Source organism: Convolutriloba macropyga, chromosome 1 (assembly GCF_964194025.1).
Source record: "Convolutriloba macropyga chromosome 1, txConMacr16.3, whole genome shotgun sequence".
Taxonomy (NCBI): domain Eukaryota; kingdom Metazoa; phylum Xenacoelomorpha; order Acoela; family Convolutidae; genus Convolutriloba; species Convolutriloba macropyga.
This window is the reverse complement of record NC_134468.1, coordinates 29,497,474-29,517,229: the sequence shown is the minus strand read 5'-3', so window position 1 is coordinate 29,517,229 and position 19,756 is coordinate 29,497,474. Positions and strand designations below refer to the sequence as shown.

The window sequence follows — 19,756 nt, the reverse complement described above, 5'->3', positions numbered from 1 at the left end:
CTTATTATTGCGGTTTCGTGAGTCTTCTTTCAGGCTGTTGCTTGCTGGTCCTACGTTCTTGAGATTATCTCTAATATAATTCTCAAGTTATTTTTTGACAATTTTTAGATTGTACTTTTACTCTCGAGTAATAATTTTTTCAGCTGATTTTTTTCACCTCCAGGTCTCTAATTTTTTAGATGATTTATGGTTAAGTTCTGCTCATTACGCATTGATTGTACCTAGTTTCGTTGGGAAAATTTTTTTAATTGGTTTTTCAATGCTATCTTCAATTTCTATTTCCTGTTTGTTGATATATCTGCCGGATTTACTAACACATTACTTCAATTTTTTAGTATCATGATATATGTCACTTTCTCTCACTAATGAAGTTAAGTAGACAGTTTAGCTAAACATTTTTCTTGAACGACCTCGAGCAACGGATCCAAGATAAGAAACCCTAAAAAAACTTCCAACAAAACCTATTGCAATATATCGGTATTGTTGAGTTTTTTAAGGTTTCTTGGCTTGCATCTGTTGCTCGAAACCGGCCAGGAACTGCTGCTCAACTGTCTAGGGTTTGTAGTTATTACTGGGGTGTGGAGTAAGGCTGTTATTCAATAAATCATGCCAAATTTTAATTTCTGGATTTTTCATTGGTGGCTTGTCAAGATAATTTAGATGACTGTATTTTACTTTACTGCAGTTTGGATTGAAGCTCAAGTGTGATCGAGCGAATACATGGCCAGTGACATTGTAACTTCTTTCCACTTTGTAGGGCGTTTTTATACGCAATTTGCTACGATGCTTGTAAAATATTTTACTCGATATTTTATCACTTAGTTAGGGAAAAGTCAGTAATTATTATTCGAAATTGCGGGTGTTTTCTGCATTTTTGCGATAACCTAACATATAAATCAAGATTGCGTGTACATCTTTGGAATGTGTAGGCCTTCTCTCCAAATAAAATGTTTGCAAAGAGTTTACAAAAGAATATATAGGCATGGAAAGCTTAAAAATACCAGCCATTAGTTCTGGTCCAACTTCTCCGTGCGCCAACAGACTATGATTACCACATAATGAAACATTAAATGCTGAGCTTTCAAATATGGATTGTAATACAATTATGCATGAAAAACCTTTAGACCGCTTTCTGATATTGACTTTTGAGTTTGAGTTACCTATTTGTGTTTGTTAAAGCGTGAGTCCTTCGAGTGGCGCTAGCTCCAGTCATCAGCATAATGTTCGAGGAGAGAGTGGAGGAGTTTTGGGCAACGAGGGTGATGGGATAACGTGCGCAGAGGGGGAACTGACGTCACCCAATTCTACTACCCAACACTCACACTCTTCAACTGCATCGTCCCAACACAGTCATCACCATTCGTCTTTGACTGGATACAACACTAGGTATCTATGCTCATTCTTCTATTTTCTATCACAGTTTTAAACTGCATGCTGCTATCCTGCATTGAAATTAATTTTAAGTTATGTTGAAACACAATCGCAAATTTTAAAATTCAAGATTAACGAAGCTCGTGGCAGAAAGCTCCTGCTTCAAGCAAGGCTATGTGACTCTGCTACTGTGATTTATTTTTAATTGCTCTTGAACGTAGTTCATAGCAATTATTGTAAACGTGTGTGTCTTTTTACGACTCGAAGAGGAGTATTGGTTTTCTCTCGGTTTTTTTACAGGAAGTAGATTTGTTCACGCGGCATTTTGACCTAAAAGCGAAAGTGAGAAAAGCTGTCTTGGTGAACAGATTTTCGCTAAGCGAGAGAAGTTTTTTGATCATGCGCTGCGTTTAGTGAATGACTTTTTGACTTTGAAAAGTAGTTTTTGACTGAATTGCACATATAGATGACCGTTTTTAGCCGTTTTTTCGTCTAAGTGGCCCAATTTTTTTGCTTTTAATTTGGTTTCTTGTTGAAATAAATTTTATTCGATACTATATTGATATGTCAACCTCGGAAATTGATACCACAGTGTTTTGCAGAGCCTGAAAATACGTTTCAAGTTGAAAATTTGCACATAATTCTTGATTTTTTAGTTAATTTTTGGCTTTTTTAAGTTTTGAAAAAACAGTTGAGACTTTTTCATAAATGCAGTCTCAACTTAAAAGTTCTTTGACCTTTTTTTTGCAAAATGTTTCAATTGTTCAAATGTTTCTCATTTATGAATTCTGCTTTTTCCTATTTTTTGTTCTCTTCAGGAGGATAGATCTTTGTATCGGATGACTAGTTATCTTTTCTATGTCTTGAATGCTGAACAATGAAATGTATTCGTTTTTCTTGAATTTTTAAAATTGATATTTAACTTTCAAAAATCAAGAATATCTTTTTGTTACGGTGTTCCTTACATTGTGCCCATATTTAGATTCTAGTTATATAATTCTAGTTTTGTCGTGGCACCTACATTTATTTTCGGTATATTGATTTTTTCAGTTGTAAAAAATGAATGATTTCAGCTTTTTAGATTTTCGTCATTTCTTTGGTTTGCAATTGATTTCATTCAACATAAGGCAGTACTGAGAGTTTGATTGCAAGCTTTTCCAACGTTTCCACTTATAACTAGTTACTACAGCTTTCTTCCGGCCTCGGTATTAATTATAACGATTTTATGCCTTTAAATATTCTGCTGCTTATGTCTTTTCTATGATCAATTTTATTTTTGATTTAGTATGAAATCATGTTGTCTAGTTTATGTACAAGAAAACAGGTGTGTTGTTTTTTGTCGTAATCGCAGTGATTAGAAGTGTAATTATAGGTGCTTTCTGATTCTTAAATTTGAGCTTTCCATTTTCAACAGATTTAACTTAGTTTCTAAGATTATTATCTGCCGTTTGCTTTCGCGATCTTTTTCAGATTAGAATCATGAATTATTTGAGGGCTATTGCTGACCTTGTCAGCTTTTTCAGACTATCAGGTTTTTGACCACCTTAACTATTTTGGATTTTTTAACGTTACCAAACGTTTTCAGTAATCTAAAATTTTGCTGCATTTTGTTTCTCTTGTTGACAGTGGTTTAGGTTTCACCAATTTTTAGAGCAGACCTGGAGAGGTAGTGAGTTAATGGTTTAATACAAAAGGTAGTGGCTTCCGTTGCAATTACGGTTTTGTTAGTGAAGTTCTGATGCTTCGAGTCGCTTCCGGAATTCTTCCGGCTATGTTTTTTTATGCAAAATTTTCGCTTGACAATTTAGTTTTGACTTTTCGAGTGACTTTGAGGCCCTTGACTTTTTGCATTTCGCGTGATCTAAAATTCTCTCTCAATCACAATTTCAAGCAGCTGAAATCAATTGGCGGCAATTTAATACTAAAAGTCAGGATCTTTTCCGTTTGTGTCCCCCCAGCTTAGTGGGTGCATATTATTTGCAACCCCCAGACGCACGTGCAATATTTTTACATAATGATTTACTATGTAATGACACGTGCTCTGTCACTGGGGGGAGCATAACGTACTGGGGGGGCACAAACGGAAAAGATCCAAAAGTCAAATGAAAAGTGCGCCGAAACTGGTGTCATTTTTTACTTTAAATCTTAATAGTGGTATATGTTAACCTCTAATGTGGTTATTTGAAGCCCACTATAGAACTTCTTACTCCCATTTAGGCCCCCCCCCCCGACTGAAGTAGGCTGCAATTGATCAGAGCTCCCACTAGTCGTTCAAGAGCAATTCTTCCGACGTTTATTATAGCTGCGAAGCTGTAAGCTGAGCGTAGCTATATTGCGGTGCTCTTGGTTTTTTTTTGTTTCGTCGTCTGACGCTTTATTTTCGTTTTACATTTGTTCTAGAACATTCTGTCTCGTCACTGCTTAAATGGCTTTTTCGCGCTTGATTTCACGCTTTCTGCGTGACCTAAATTGCGGTTATTCAGAAACAGAATCTGTTCCTAAAACAAATTTGATTGTAAGAAAACAGATTGTATGGTCCGACAGCCGGGTGGTTAAGGCGGCTGGCTGTTAATCCGGAGATCGCCGGTTCGAGACGCGACAGGGAAACTTTTTTTGCACCCAAAAACAACCTCCTTTGAAATAAACTTGTAAGTTTTATAGGCGGCGGCGATAACTATTATCAACTCACTTCTGTATCTTTTTCCATCTGTATTTTACGGCACGCAAGTCTATTTCGCAGCTATTCCGGCAATCTGCCGGCTATGTTGTTTCTTATTCTAATTCTGGCTTATACCCAACGGTTGTTGCATAATACCAGATTTTCTCGTTGATTTCATCAATCACGCAATCCTCACTGTTTTTCTGATCTGTTTAATCAAACTTGGTCAAAACTATAGCTGCGCTTCAACTCGACGATGTTAAAGTGGAAATGAGATATGTTCTAGGCCTCCTAACAGTCACCATCGGTACCCTGGAATATATAACACAGATTTTCCGAAGGGAGCATCTCTACAGGGTAGCAGCAGTAGCTATTACACATTGGACCACAGTTCGATAGTTGCGGGAACTGGGCCTGCTGGGCACCAGGGATCATTTAGAAGGAAACCCAATTCGCTTCCTCTGAACAAGCGATTTCAAGCGCCTTACAATGAACAGGTTACTATCTAATTTTCTGCGTAAAATTTGTTATACAAGACAGATTTTATTAGAACGGATTAAGGTTATCTGATATCTAAGTAGTAGAACATGTCCTCATTTCAGGGAAGCTTTCATGGACCTCGAAAACCCTCAGGAGGGTACCAAGTGCCTCCAAATCAGGGAATTGGGCGATACGGAGCTAGTTTTGGAAACAGCTCCAATCGACCAAATATCACTAATTCACAGTCTCAAGCGCCGGCGGCCTTCAGAAGCCGAGCACCTAACGCTCCGTCAGCGGCTGCTAAAGCGTTGAGGTACGAATTAGATAGCAATCTTACTTTTCACTTTAGAAAATGTTCAGACAAATGTTGATCCTTCAAATTGTGGACTTCGTTAATTTATATTATATATGTAGACTGTGAATTCATCGCTATATTTAGGTTCCCCAGCAGCAAGTCTGTGCCAGCTCTGAACAGCATTGGACCTGCATTTAACACCGCTGGGCCAATGCCTATCTCCAGTCACGCGCCTTTCAGTCAGATGTTCAATCAGGCGGCAATGGGAGGTCTGCAACAGTTCAACTACTTTACAAATGCTCAGCCCAGAGCACCCTTGGGCCTGCAAGATCCCAGCATGATGGGAACACCACCTCTGAATCCACAATATGCCTTGATGGATGGAGCAGGAGGAATGGCAGTGACTGGAGGGAATGCCCAGGGACAATTTCCAGCGGGGGTGCCTCTTAACTGGATCTGCGCACAGCAGCAAATGCAGCATCCTAGCAGTGCTTCAAGTGCTGCCCTGCACACCATGATAAACGCTCAAATGGCGGCTGCTAGTACCTTCACTGGTCCTATGCTGCAACGACAAATGTCAGCGAACGAACTCGTGGTAAGAAAAGGAATTTTGTTTCAAACCTACACATGCTATCCAGAAACTGTTTAAATTGCAAACCAATTGCCCTTCTCTTCGAAAGTTTGTTTGAAGTCGTTGTGACATCTCATTGACTTTAATTGAAAGTGCTCAATAAACACTTTTTTAAGGCGGGAACAGCCATGAAGGAAGGCGGAAATCCAGCTGTGACGTCAGTGGACGTCAGTTTAAGTGCCAATAGTGCTATCAAGCACGCTCAAGATCCGAAGAATGTTCCCTCCCTTAGCAGTCAGGTCAAAAGTCCACAAAGACCTAAAGGTAACTTAATTTTTGGTGATAATAAGGGCGTTTACTCTTGCCAAATAATGATGCCTATTAATTGAATATGCTCTAAATGATTCAAAAATTTTAGCGGAAGTCGAAGAGGCAGAATCGCTGCAAGGTCAAATTGGCAACCTCAGCAACGGCAATGTGGTAACCGGTGACAGCGCGGACAATCAAAATCTCTCTGGAATTGAGCCAGTCAAACCAGGAGTCAGCAATAGTGTTAGCGCAGTAAAAGAAGATCTCAACAACAGTACCACGGTAGAAGACAAATTAGCTTTAATTAGCCAACAGCAACAACCAACGGCTCAAAAAGCACAGTCCGGCCCACAAGTTCAACCAGCAATTCTCAATAACCCCACCATGCTTAGTACGAACCCCAGTAACAATAGTAGTAGCAACACTAGTGCAACTATGCCTAATATTAAGCATATGAGCAACTCAGTAGTTGCGTCCAATCAAGAAGTTTATCCCACACAATCCCCTTATAAAAATGCGTCAAACTTCGCTCCATCTGCTTCGGCAGGGGGCCCTCAGGCACCAAACCCGGTCACAAGTACTTTGGGATCTCATCCCAATCCTCAGCAGCATCCACTGACTCTAACTGCCCAGCAGCAAATGATACAAAACTACAACTTGGCATTCTACAATCACCAGCAAATGTTCAACCAGCCACGAGCCCAGGCATACAGCTCTTTAGGTATAACCAAAACTTTCTTCGAATTTTATGCGAGCCAGTTTCATAACTCTGAGCGGAGTATTGGGAAATTGTTTTTAATAGCCGCCGTCATCTTCTCAGCCGGCTATTATAGCGCTCCTATTTTTTTTCATAATTCAAAGAATTTGAATTGTAATGGGGCGCTGTCTTTTTTACGACTCGAAGAGGAGTATTGGAGAAGTCCTTTTTATAGCTGCGAAGCTGTAAGCTGAGCGTAGCTATATTGCGGTGCTCTTGGTTTTTTTTTGTTTCGTCGTCTGACGCTCTTTTTTCGTTTTACATTTGTTCACACAGCAAAGCTGAAAAAGTCAAATTTTCTGAATGACTTCTTCCTCTCACTAACGGCATTTGCGCGCGTGACGTCATTTCTCACTCGCTTTAGCAAAAGTTTTTAGGTTATTTGCGTGATTAGATTTTGATCATACGTGACTTACCTCACTCAATAAAATGACTTTTGCACTTTAAAACTTAAGTTTAATTTGAATTTGTTTAAGGTCAAAGGAACTCATATGTGCAGTAAAGGTCCCTAATAAGAGGCTTCTGTGGAATGAATTTTAACAATCGTTATTAATTTATCGCTGAATGTTTTTTACCTAGTTTTTTGAGCGGCGTCGATTTTTTTTTCAATTTAGATCTGTATCTGTTTCTATCTCTATTATATGGCACGCAGGTCTATTCTTTCGCAGCTATTCCGGCAATCTGCCGGCTATGTTTTTAATCAATTTTATTGGAGTGATTTTTGAAGCGGGAAATGAAACGCGTGAAAAAATTTGGAGTGATTTTGGCGCTGAACAAAAGTGAAGAGCGGAGCGAAAAGAGAGTGGTTTTTGTTCATACCGCTGTTTTTGAGAGAGCGAGAAATTGATGTGTGAAAAAATTTTCTAAGCGAGCGAATTTTTTTTGTTCACGTGCGGCATTTTGAAGCAGTTTTTTTATTTGTTTTCGTTAAGAGGTTTGGTTATCATTTTGTTTTAATTTTAGGCTGTTTTTGGTAGTGGTTTAAAGGTTTTTGGAAATTCATATGAATTTTATGATAATTCGGTGGTTTTTAATGTATTTGGCTGATTTTCGGGCTAATTTTTGCGTTTTTTGACGATTATTTTGTTTTACTGGCTCAAATGGGAATTGAAGAAACCCCTTCTACTTGAGCAATATTATGATAAAAATTGGTTACAGTTTTGTGGGTAAGAATCATTTTTTTGTTGAGAATTATGACAAAAAAATGGCGAAAATTGAAACTTTTTTTAAATTTTTTGCAGTTTTTCGTTTTTTTCTGTTTTTAGCTAAGTTTCTTTGTCTATTAAGACTTGCCTATTGTTTTGCGAGCATCTGGATACCCTATTGGCTGAAGGGAATTTTTCTTTGGATTTGTATGTTTTTTGAAATATTAAAGAAAATTAGTAACTTTTTCCAGTTTTTCATTGAAAAGTGTTTTTAAGAGCTTTTTTTCATAATTTAGGTTAAAGTATTTTTTTCAAAATTCACATAAGTGGTTTTTGTAAGTACTAGTTGGTTTGATGAAGTTATTTTGGCAGAGATAGTTTTTTTCGGGATCTCATTTTATAAAAATTTGATCAGATTTTTTATCATTATTTAACAGATTTGATTTTATTGTTTTTACTTTTTTGTTTCATGACTTTGTTTCAAGATAATCATAAATTAGTGAGGGCGGGTTTTGTTTGATGCGTAGTTGGATGGCGTTTAAATGGATTTTCACTTCGAGTCGTTTCCGGAATTCTTCCGGCTATGTTTTTTTTAAGATCTGTTCACACATTTTCATGATTTTTGAAGTCCAATTGGAGTGGTGATTCTGGTCACGCCGAAACAGGAAATGGAGCGAAAAAGTGAGGGGTTTTGGGACGTGAAATTTTTTCACTCTAATTTTAAAGTAGAGTGAGAAAACGGTGTTCGAACAAATATTCGGTTTCTCGCTAGTGGTTTCTTGTTCACAAGCGGCAGTTTCACTTTGATTTTTACAGTTTTTTCATTCAAGCTCATTTTAGGACTAGTTTTTTGTTTGAATTTAATTTTCATTTCTCACCAGTGGTTTTTTTGTTCACATGCCGGCATTTTGACCTTCATTTTGTTTTTTTTCTTCTTTTTTTATCTGATTTTTTTAAAATGGTTTTCTCAATTCACTCATAGTCCATTCTAGGTCTAGTTTTTCTGTTCAATGAAAATTTTATGAATTGTACGTCAGGACTTGTCCTGCTATGTTTTTTTACTTCATCGAACTTTTTTTTCGCTTTACCCTTTTTGCCGGTCTTTCGACATTTTGCGTGAAGTCTTTTTGACTTCTCTAGGCTATTTTCACTCTTCTGTCATTCTGCTCAAAGTCCTTTTAAACAGCAGCTACTAGGTTTTTTTGATGGTTAGAGTGTCAGAAACGTAGCTGTTGTCTGAAGAAAAACTCTTTGAAGGCTAATGATGGTATCTCATTTTCCAGAACAGCACTTTTGTTTTCATTAAGAGGAAAATGCAACGGTAAAACTCTGTCAAGAAATTATCATGTCGAAATTCTTTGTTCATATCATCGTGTCCTCTACCAGTTACCCATTTTATAAGCACAGTTTAGTGATCTGTGAAATTTTGGTTTTCTAGAACTCTGATATCTAGTATTAATTTTTGTGGAAAATAATGCATGTAGATCACGCTTGACTCCTGACTTACTTAACACACGGTTCCAACTGAATGGATTTTAAATTTATTCATGCGTTAAATTACGCAATGAAGTGAATACGTTCAATGTCAAAAGAGCAAAATCAAAAGAAACTGGTTAAACCGATAAAGCCTGGTCATTAAGGCATAGAGCGTTCGGCTATCAAAGTTCATGAGAGTGATTGATAGCTGACACTAGTTTTAGGCTTTACAACTTTCAGTTTTAGAAGCTGAATTAAGTATAGTTTTAGAATCTAACTGAAAATGTACGCCAAATTGAATCACTTTGGACAGTGACTAAAAAATGAAAAAAAAATCTTTTTTTAAATGCTCTCAAACGAAATTTGTAGCAATTTTATTAGTCCTGTTGGTCGCGTGACCGATTTTTCGCTTGACGGATTTTTCGCTTGACCGATTTTTCTTCTGACTCTTTTGACTTTTCGTCCTCAAAAACGGGATAAAGAGGTAGCGCCCAGCGGGCATGAAGTGCTCTTAGAGCCTTTTAGCTCTGTTTTTGCTTAAACTGTTTTGGAGACCTATACTTATGGTGTGAAGAGCGGTTCTTAGAGGTTGAAGACCACTCCACTTTTGACCCCACTATTGCCCCCCACCCCACTGTTGCCCACCCCTCTCCCCGTCCGTCCCCATCAGCGCCCGGTGCACTCCCTGACGAACAACCGCTCGCTAAAAACACGCAAATTTATAGTATTTTGCACAATTTTTTTTCAAGCTTTTTGGAAATTTTTTGATTTTTATCAGCCCTAGTGTCAAGAAACCTTCTCAAGGTTTTAATTATAGGTTAATGCATAGTTTCTAGTGGTAAAGGAATGGTTTAATATTTTAACATTACGGATTTATGCATTTTTTTGACAAAACGTGCATTTTCTCCGGTTTTTTTGACATTTAATTTTCATTATTCATGTATTATTCACCCAGGAGCCAGAAAAGCTCCTATGGTGTTCGTTAATAAGTTACTGACAATTTTTTCTCCATGGAATAGTTTTATAGTTTTTCAACTATTTAATGTCACAAATTTTAGCAATTTTATTTTTATAAAACTTACTTTTTTGAAAATTTTTGTCGTTATTTTTAGGTTTTTCCATCGTTTTTTGATAGTTTTTTGATAATTTTGGTCGTTTTTTAGGTTTTTCAGCGTCAAGAGCTAAGTAACCTCCTCCCTCCTCTAGAGCTTGAAAATAGGTTACTGTATAATGTTTAACATTAATGGAATGTCTTTTTGACAATTTTTGCCAGTTTTTTTTTCAATTTTTCGCCATTTAAGTGTCATTATTCTGATTTTTTGAACCTCAAGGCCCAGAAAATCTCCTCCGTTAGGGTTGGTAAAATACTGGAAACTGTTTCTTGGTCATGGATTAATTTTCAACTTTTTAATATCAGAAGTTTTAGTAATTTTCAATAAAACTTGCAATTTGTTTTAAGTTTTTTGAAATTCTTTTTCTTTTTTAGGTTAATCTAGCCTCAAGGGCCACGGAACTCCCTCTAGCGTTTAATAATATGTTACTGCATAGTTTATAGATATAATGGAATGTTTTTCAAGATTTTAATATAACGAATTTAAGCAATTTTTTATAAGGTTTGCAATTTTTTCATGTTTTTGAATTTGATGATGGTATTAATGGAATGGTGATCAATTTTTTTTATGTTAATTATTCCAGTTAAAGTAATTTTTGGATAAAACTTGAATTTTTAAAATTTGCGGAAAATTTCATGTTTCAAGTGCATGGATCTTTACAAGCCAGTGAAGCTTTTTCAGGCTTAAAACAGGAACACTGGATAGTCTCTTGAGACAATGAAATGGTTCTCAAGATATTAATATTTTGAATTTTAGAATGATTTTGCTAAAATTTGCAATTGTTTTCAAAATTTTTCAATACTTTTTGTCCCTTTCTGAGTTTAACTACCATTACTGGCCAACGAAACTTTTTGAGTCTTGGAGATGGGTTACTTGACAGAACTTTTGCGACAAAAAGGTATTTGAACTTTTTTTTACTGGAAAGTAAAAAACTTTTTTCAATTTTGCCTTTTTCAGTTTCTATATGATTTATTTACTAACCAGGCTAGAAAACTAGAAGTTGCAAAGTCAAATCAAATCCCTTCATGGAAAAAAATCCTATATTTTCTCTCTCTGTCGGTTAGAGTTTCTTTCCTTCTGGGTCACGTTATATCTCTATCTCTTTTTGTTGATGCCGCACTTCAGCTGCTGTTATGTGGCGTAATGTCTTCATCTCTGATCCTCATCAACAGTGAGTAATAGTAGGAATGTTAATATCATAAATGATTTAACAGGCAGTTTTTGAGAAATCAAAAACAGGCAGTTTTTGAGGCAGTTTTTGTTAATTGCCCTCAAAAGCAATTTGTAGCAACTATATTAATCCTGTTTGTCTCTTATACACTTTTTCGCTCGGCCGATTTTTTGTCTGACCCATTTGACTTCCGTCTTCAGAAACGGGATAGAGGTAGAGCCCAGTTTGCATTAACTTCTCTTAGAGCCGTTAAGCCTCCTAGTCTCCAAGTATGCGATTCACAGAAAAAGTTTTGGAGACTTTTACTTATGGTGTGAAAGGCGGTTCTTAGAAATTGATCCTACACCCCCAGCCACCCACCCACGGCCCCCACATCGGTCCCCCCAATCCACTTTTGCACGCCCGATGCAGTGCACCCGCATCTCTTGTTTTTTTGCTACATAATGTCGTAATTGTTCCTATTCTAACTTGTTCCAATGATTCCAACGCTCTAATCTTTCTCGTTATGGAAGCAGTGTAAATTTCACCACTTTTAAATCAAAAAGGGCGAGGTAGAGTTATTGTTTTAAGACATAATGTACTGCTTTTGGCGACAGGTACGGATTTCCGTAAAATTCCGACACTTCAAAGTTTTCTGGATTTCGTCTGGCTATGTTTTTTGCTTCGTCGGTCGGTTATTTTTCGTTTTGGATTTATTCTAGAACATTCTTTCGCTTGACTTTTCAAGTGTGGTTTTTCACCCTTGATTTCTTGCGTTTTGCTTGATCTTACTTGGAGTTATTAAGATGGTATCGCTTAGCCGGTAAGGTCTGACTGTTATCCGGGAGATCACGGGTGCGATCCTCTGCAGTGTCAGAAGTTCTCTAGGATATACCCCTCTGATTTAAGTGGCCCCGCTTTTCGTGACTATATTTTGATCATGGATTTCTTACCTCACTCAATAAATTGATTTCTGAACTTCAAAAACTTAAGGGTACCTAAAAAATTTAAGCATGGTTTTTGAAGAGGCGCAGAGAACTTTTTATACTCATTTCTGTTATTGTTTCTATCTGTATTTCACAGCTATTTCGCAGCTATTCTTGCACTCTACCGATTATGTTAACATTAATTGATCAGGACTTAAGTGTTCTTTGATCCTGCGCGTGCTTTTGCGGCGTGAAATTCTATCCCCTGTGTTCTTAAATGTTGTGAGAGCTGCCAGTGGCTTTTCTAGAGGTTTTCTAGAGGGTTGATTTTCACAGTCGTATTCAACGTTTTTTCCTCAAACTTTGCGTCTGATTTTTCAGCAATTGGCTTCTAGACAGGCATCAGATTTTGTAAGGGTTAATGTTGGGTCTATGATTGGCCGTTTTGTTTGAAGATGGTTAATTGCTCTCAAACGAAGTCTGTCGCAATTATATTAGTCCAGTTGTCCTTTTTAATGCGATTTTTCGCTTGACCGATTTTTCGTCTGACGCATGTGACTTTTCTTAGCGGTGGCGCCCAGCGGGCATTAAGTTCTCTTAGGGCCTTTCAGCTCACTATTCTCCAAGTATGCGATTCACTGAAACTTTTGTAGACCTATATTTATGGTGTGAAGAGCGGTTCTTAGAGGTCGACCCCCACCGACATCAGCCCACCTCAATCCCCCACAATGCCCACCCTTGCATGTTGTTCAGGCCGTAAGGGCACCGTGTAGGCAAAGACCACCCTCCCCACCTTTCGCCCCACCTAACTGCCTTCAGCCCCCCTCGCCCTTCTGCGCCCACCTCACGCCCCTAATAAGTTTAAGCTAGCCTCACTAAACCGTGGCTAGCTACTGACGAAGCCAACTGCTCGCCGGTCGTTTGAAAGCAATTCGCCCGACGTTAGTTGGATATGTTAAGTTTTGTACATTTTGTTGTCCTGTTGATTTTTTATGCGAAGTTTTTTTTACAGCTTTTTAGCTCACTAGTCTCCAAGTATTCGATTCACAGAAACTGTTTTGGAGGCTTATACTCATTGTGTGAAGGCAGATTCTTAGACCCCCACCCCTCTCACATCAGCTTCCCACACTTCACCCCAGTCCTCATGGCTGCAATTATTTTAGGTTGTAAGGACGACCCACGCTGCGCTCACCTTAGGCCCCTTTAATTAAGCTAAAGCTAGCATCACTAATCAGTAGCTAGCTACTGACAAAGACAACCGGTCGTTTGAGAGCAATTCGCCCGATGTTAGTCAGTTTGTTTAATTGCTTTCAAACAAATTTTGTAGGAGTTATTTTAGTCCTACTGGTCTTTTTTATTCGATTTATTGTACTACCGATTTTTCGCCTGCCCGTTTTTTCGTTTGATCATTTGAGTTTTCGTCCTCAAAAATAAGATCCAGGTAGAGTCGGACGGGCATTAAGTACTCTATAGGCTTTAGAGCCTATTACTCTATGAGTTTCGCCGAAACTGTTTAATTGCTGTCGAACAAAGTTCGAAGAAATTGTTTTAAACGGGTTGATCTTTTTAATGCAAAATTGTCGCTTGACCGTTCTGACTTTTTGAATGACTTTTACACCCATGACTTTTCCATTTTGTCGTGATCTAAATTTCTCAATCACAAGTGTCACCAGTTCACAACTAAATGTCAAATGAAAAGTGCGCCGAATTTGGTGTAATGTTTGACAAATTTTATTGGTGGTTATAGTGGTATAAAATAACTACCAATGACGTCATTTGAAGTCTCCATGGAGAATCCCATCATGGTGAAGCCGCTATCCTAAAGCAGGTTGCTGTGGATTCAATTTTCCTATATTTTTGTAGGATCTCTTCAACTCTTCGAAAAAGAAAAAAAGAAACTGGTAAAGAGCGTTAGGTTGATGTGCCGTTTACAAGCTGGTTCTAGAAGCGGAATATTATACATTGAATCCACTGAAAATGGCAATTTTGTAGAATTTGAACCCAGTATTATCCTTTTTAGTGTTAGCCAAGTTTCAAACGTTTTGATAAATTTGGCTTTTTAAGAGTTCTTTTCAATATTAGTCAAGAGTTCATGGCATATTTTAAGGAAATGTATTTTCATGAAATTGAGGTATATTCTTTGCTATTAAAAAATCAAACACCATTGTTTGTAATAATCTTTAATGTTTCGTGGTTAGTGGAAATTTGTTTCCTCCTGCATATGTGCTCTTGTGTCGATTTATGCCGTAACTTGATGGCTTCAACATTCAGCTTGTTCAGTAAATTTGTTAAATTTAGATTTTCAGTTTTAGATGGTTGCTTTAGGTTTCTGTCAATGTTCTTTTTCAAGTTTCTTAGTTTGTTTTCAAGTGCTCTCAAACGATTTATGTGGCACGTACAGTCTTGTGGTCTTTTTTCAATGCATTTTTTTGGTTGATCGATTTTTCGTCTGACGTATTTATCTTTTCGTCCTTAAATAAGGGATAAACAGGGAGCGCCCAGCGGGCATTAAGTTTCATTAGAGGCCCTTAGCCGCGTTTAGTAGTCCTTTAGTGTGGTGAAGCTACTTGGAAGGCCGTGGTTTAGTTGGAAGGCCGTAGAATTTGGATGTGAGTATCGATTTTGTGAAGAATACTAAATAAAATGTTGAGTAATTGTTTAATCCTTTTGAACATAGTTCTTTTCGTGCTTTTTAATAGCCGCCATCAGCCTCTCAACGGCTATTTAGGCTCTCTTTAATTCGTTTAACCTTTTGATCACATTTTTGGTTTAAGATAACACTTTTCACGTTTTACTCGTGACTTTTGTCACTCGATATTTCAACTGACGAGTTTTTTCTTTCACGCTTTAAATTTAATTGCGCAATGTAGTGAATACGGTCAATGTCAAAAGGGCAAAATAAAAAGAAATGGGACAAACCGATAAAAGCCCGGTCATGAAGTCATAAAGCATTAGGTTGTCAAAGTTTATTAGCGATTGCTAGCTGACATTAGTATTAAGCTTAATAGCTTTCAGTTTAGAAGCTAAATTAAGGGTAGTTTGTAATCTAGTTGAAATTGCGCGGCGAATTGGAGCACTTTTCGAAACTTAGGAAAAAATTCGGTCAATTTCAATCTCTTTTTAATAGCCGCCTCAGCTTCGCAGACGGCTCCTATTTTTTTACAATTCAAAGAATTGGAATTGTATTGGGGTGTTGTCTTTTTTTAAGATCGTCAGTCACACATTTTCCTGATTTTTGAAGTCATATTGGAGTAGTGATTTTGGTCACGCCGAAACAGGAAGTTGAGCGAAAAAGCGAGTGGTTTTGCGGCCAAAAATTTTTTCTATCTAATTTTAATGTAGAGTGAGAAAACTGGGTTTGAACAAAAGTTCGCTTTCTCGCTAGTGGTTTTTTGTTCATATGCGGCATTTTGACATTGATTTTCTGTTTTTTTTTTATTTTATCTGATGTTTATGAAATGGTTTACCATATCACTCATAGTCCGTTCTAGGTCTAGTTTTTTGTTTAGTCAATGAATTTTCGTTGAGTTGTGCGTCAGGACTTGTACTGCTATGTTTTTTACTTCGTCGAATGAAGTTTTTGCGCTCTACCTTAGTTCACAGCTTGTTCACCATTTTGTGTGAATCTTTTTGACTTCTCTAGGCTAGTTTTACTCTTCTCGCATTCTGCTAAAAGAGTTTTTAGACGCAGTTGCTCATCAAAGCATTTCAAAATCAACAGAGTCAGTATCAAAAAACGAAATCAGAAATAGAAGCGGGATAAACCCAATAAAGCCCGATTTTAGATGCCCGTACCTCGAGCTTTGTTGTTAGTTGCCATCTCTAATGTTTATTGGTATTGTTACTAGCCCCTGTGTGGTCTCACTACGAAGCAGGAGTACGTTCAGCTCCAAAATGACATCAGAATAGATCGCACTATAAAATTGTTTGTACAAAAATCATTTTTTCACTATGTTTTTTTCTCTTTTTTCAATTCCAATCTTGGTTATGGGAATCAACGGCGGCTATTTTCCGTCAATTTGCCGGGTGAGTTTTTCTTTTCTTTTTCAATCCCAATGTGCGTCAAGTGCATTAACGGAGGCTGTTTTCGCACAATCTGCCGCCTATGTTTTAGTTTTATTGATTGTGGTCTGATCATGTTTTTGCTAGTTTTTTTTCCAGTTCTCGAATCCAATAGTCTATTTGTTTCCGGAAGTCTTGCGACTCTTTTTCGGGGATCTCAATGAAATTTGTGGGCATTTATATTATTCCTGCTGCTGTTCTAATATGCAATTTTTTTTGTATTTTGACTTTTTATCTGATGTTTTTTGTCTTGCCGTTTGACTTTTTGTTCTCAAAATAGTGATAGTTGAAGTGCGGAGAAAATTAAAATGTTCAGCACTTGTCTTAGAGCCTAACGTGTTACCATTAGCTAAGTATGGGATTCACCGAAACTGTTGAGACATAAATCATGTGAAGGGTGGTTCTAAGTTTAACACCCCCCCCCCCCTCCCTCAATAGGCATGCGCCACGCACCCCAGGCCCCTCGTCCACCCCTCTTCCAGTCTCACCAATGCTATTATCCCCGAGCCCCAGCTGGCTACTGCCAAAGCCAAACGCTTGTGGATCGTTTGTGATCAATTCATCCGACGTAAGTTGGTTTTGATCTCTCTGGACTTTTTGCGCCCTAGATCATTTTCGCCTATGGATATATTGTTTCGGCCCCCACCAACTGTTTTTTATGCCACCAATTGCAAATAATTTGTTACATAGCACGTGACTGTGTTAATACAGCAGGTGGACCTTGGGGGCGTGAAAGTTATATGCCTACTAAGCTGTTGGGAGTGAAACAGAATAGAACCTAGCTTCTTTGCGAAATGGTTGAAACATTCCTTATTGTGGCTTGTCTTAACCATTCTGATTTCTCGGTAGACATTGTTCCACTTAATTATGTTTAAATTAATTTTGGCTCGAACGGCCAAAAATCAGGTCAGATATCAGCATGTGCAGTATATTTTTTCGTGATTCCTCTAAAATTTTTCTGTTAAAATTTTGCATAGTACCATAATCTGTATGAAATTTCCTTGCTTTTTTCAGTCTTCTGGTTTCTATTTCACGCAAACAGTTCAGGAGATTTGTTTCCTGAAGCATTTTGAATGTTTTGTCTTTATTTAGATGGTTAGCTTTTTCATGCCTTCGAACTGAAACCGAAAGGATCGGGAGGTAGGTTTTTAATTTTTTGTACTTTGTAACATTTTTTTTACTTTTCCTTTCTCATCCCTTTGTTGACATTTAATGAATGAAGACTATTTGTGTTTAAAGTTGTTTTTGACAATAGTTGTTTCTGAATCGGAACTTGTGAAAAAATCTATCGGTTTTTAGAGATAAATTATGACTTTCTTATTTTTTCCTCTGCCACTGTCTCGAAATGATTAGTATCAGAAATAATTAGTGGACTCATATTATTCATTGAGTTATTAGCTGAGCATGGAGAAATCCTTACTTTGAGTTTGTTCCAGAGTCTTCCAGCTACGTTTTTAATTCATCAAAGAAACGTTTAAATTGCATTACCTCAGTTAACAGCTTGTTCAACATTTTGCGTGAATTCTTGACTTCTCTTGGCTCGTTTCATCTTTCGCTCATTATGCTCAAAGCACTTCTAAAGTCATAGCAAATCTAATGGAGTCATAGCAACGAAATCAACGGGATTAACCGACGAAGCCCAGTTTTAGATGTCCGTTGAACTTTTTTTTCTTATAACTCTTACCATCCCTAATATGCTTACTGGTATTAATACTATGACCTGTATCCTCTCACTAAGAAACAGGAGTTTGTCAAACTACGAAATGACATCAAAGTAGTTCGTACTTTAAAATTGTTTGGAATGCGAAAGTTTTTAATTGCTCTCAAACAAAGTTAGTAGCAATTACATTAGTACTGTGGTACTTTATTTTTGCACTTTTTGCGTCACCGATTCTTTGTCTGGCTCTTCTGACTTATCGTCAAAAAAAAAACAGAATAAACAGGTGACACTCTCGTGACATTAAGTATATGTTTGAACAAATCTTAGTCGCAAGAGGGAATTAAAGCCCTGACAGGAGGGTGCTTGCTCCCGAGCTCTGAGCACGAGGTCCGAGGGGGACCAAGTTTTTGTTCTAACGTATTTAGAGAGCAAAAGAGAACCAAAGTGTTGAATTTCTTTTGAAGTTGAAATTAAGAGTACAATTTTGCAGTCTAGTGAAAGAAAAGCTTTAAAATAAACCAAACGTCTCTGTCTCCGATAGCGAAGCAGCCGATTATCAATATTGGTTTGATTCGATTATCAACAGTTATTTTTCTAACTAAGTCTAATTTTGTTGCCCGAAACTTATTGTCATAAATTAGGACACTAAGTTGAGGGCAAAAAATTTACTTTTACTTGTGTAAGTCCGATTTCAATTTTTCAAACTAAGCTCTCTGCCTCGAAATTTTACTGGCCGATGAAATTGTACCCCTGGTTCTCTAAGTTGGCTTAGATACTTTCTGTCCTTTTGTTGTTCTTTCGATCCCAATCGGGGTGTGGCAATCAGTGGAGGCTGTTTTCCGGCAATCTGTCGGGTATGTTTTGTTTAATTAAATCAAATTCAGATTTTTATCAAGGGCATAAGATTGGTTCAAATCTAGTTCGGTGGAACTCATAAGTTTCGGGTATGAGTTAGAAAAATTATTTCTGTGATAGAATGTTATGTTTTTTGGTTGAAACGACAATTGACACATTTTATTCAATATTTGTCTAGATGTGAACGGACCTGCCATGGGTGGAATTCGCTTATCAAGTGCAGCTGCAACTCCCAGTTCCAACAGTCACCCAATGGCTGGAGGAGCAGCACCACCAGCACCAAACCCACTAATGTTCGGAGCTACTACTCCGGCTGCCATTAGAGCCAATGCACAACAGCCCTGGTTGAATCCATCCGGCCCCGCCAACCAACAACAAGCTGCATTGGTTTCCAATGCAATGGGATCCGACTTAGCGCAACAGCAGCAGCAACAGATGATGGTAATGAACAATGCCTTGTTGAGTGCAGCTGCAGCTACAGGAGCAGCAGGGACTGGACCAGGAGCGACTGCAGGGGCAATACCGGGACAAGCAGGTGGCCAGGTTGTTGCGCTGAATAGGGACGCAACTTATCAGAACTCTGCTATCATTCCAAATTATAATCATAATCACGTAAGCAGTGTCGCATTTTACCTAGTAGCTTTGTGAGACATCAATTTTTTGAATGGTTGTTCAATATGTTAGCATGCTGAACTCATGATGTTTAATTGCTCTCGAACGAAGTTTGAAGCAATTATTGTAAACGTGTGAGTGGATTTTTTTGCACCCATAAAATATTTATAATTATCTGAATTATTTGAATTAAATAATTATTTGAATTATTTAAATTATTTGAATCTTTTTATTTGAATTAAATAGCCCCTCTTGTCGTTCGAGAGCAATTTGTCCGACGCTAGTCGGTTCATGTTTAACCTCATTTGCGCTTACA

General features: G+C 37.6%; 2 protein-coding genes across 4 annotated transcripts in view; one reads left to right on the top strand and one right to left on the bottom strand.

The window, feature by feature from the left end:
• Positions 1–19,756, bottom strand: part of LOC142337648 (uncharacterized) — a 422,288-nt gene that overhangs the window by 97,879 nt on the left and 304,653 nt on the right. The gene's annotated exons all lie outside the window — the stretch shown is intronic.
• LOC142337518 (uncharacterized) overlaps positions 1–19,756 on the top strand; it is a 68,718-nt gene that overhangs the window by 22,447 nt on the left and 26,515 nt on the right. Inside the window, exons 6-12 of the mRNA XM_075386842.1 lie at positions 1,180–1,386; positions 4,317–4,527; positions 4,633–4,823; positions 4,950–5,400; positions 5,553–5,700; positions 5,795–6,406; positions 19,007–19,440. Of these exons, the coding sequence (XP_075242957.1) occupies positions 1,180–1,386; positions 4,317–4,527; positions 4,633–4,823; positions 4,950–5,400; positions 5,553–5,700; positions 5,795–6,406; positions 19,007–19,440 (2,254 nt within the window). The remainder of the gene's footprint in view (positions 1–1,179; positions 1,387–4,316; positions 4,528–4,632; positions 4,824–4,949; positions 5,401–5,552; positions 5,701–5,794; positions 6,407–19,006; positions 19,441–19,756) is intronic.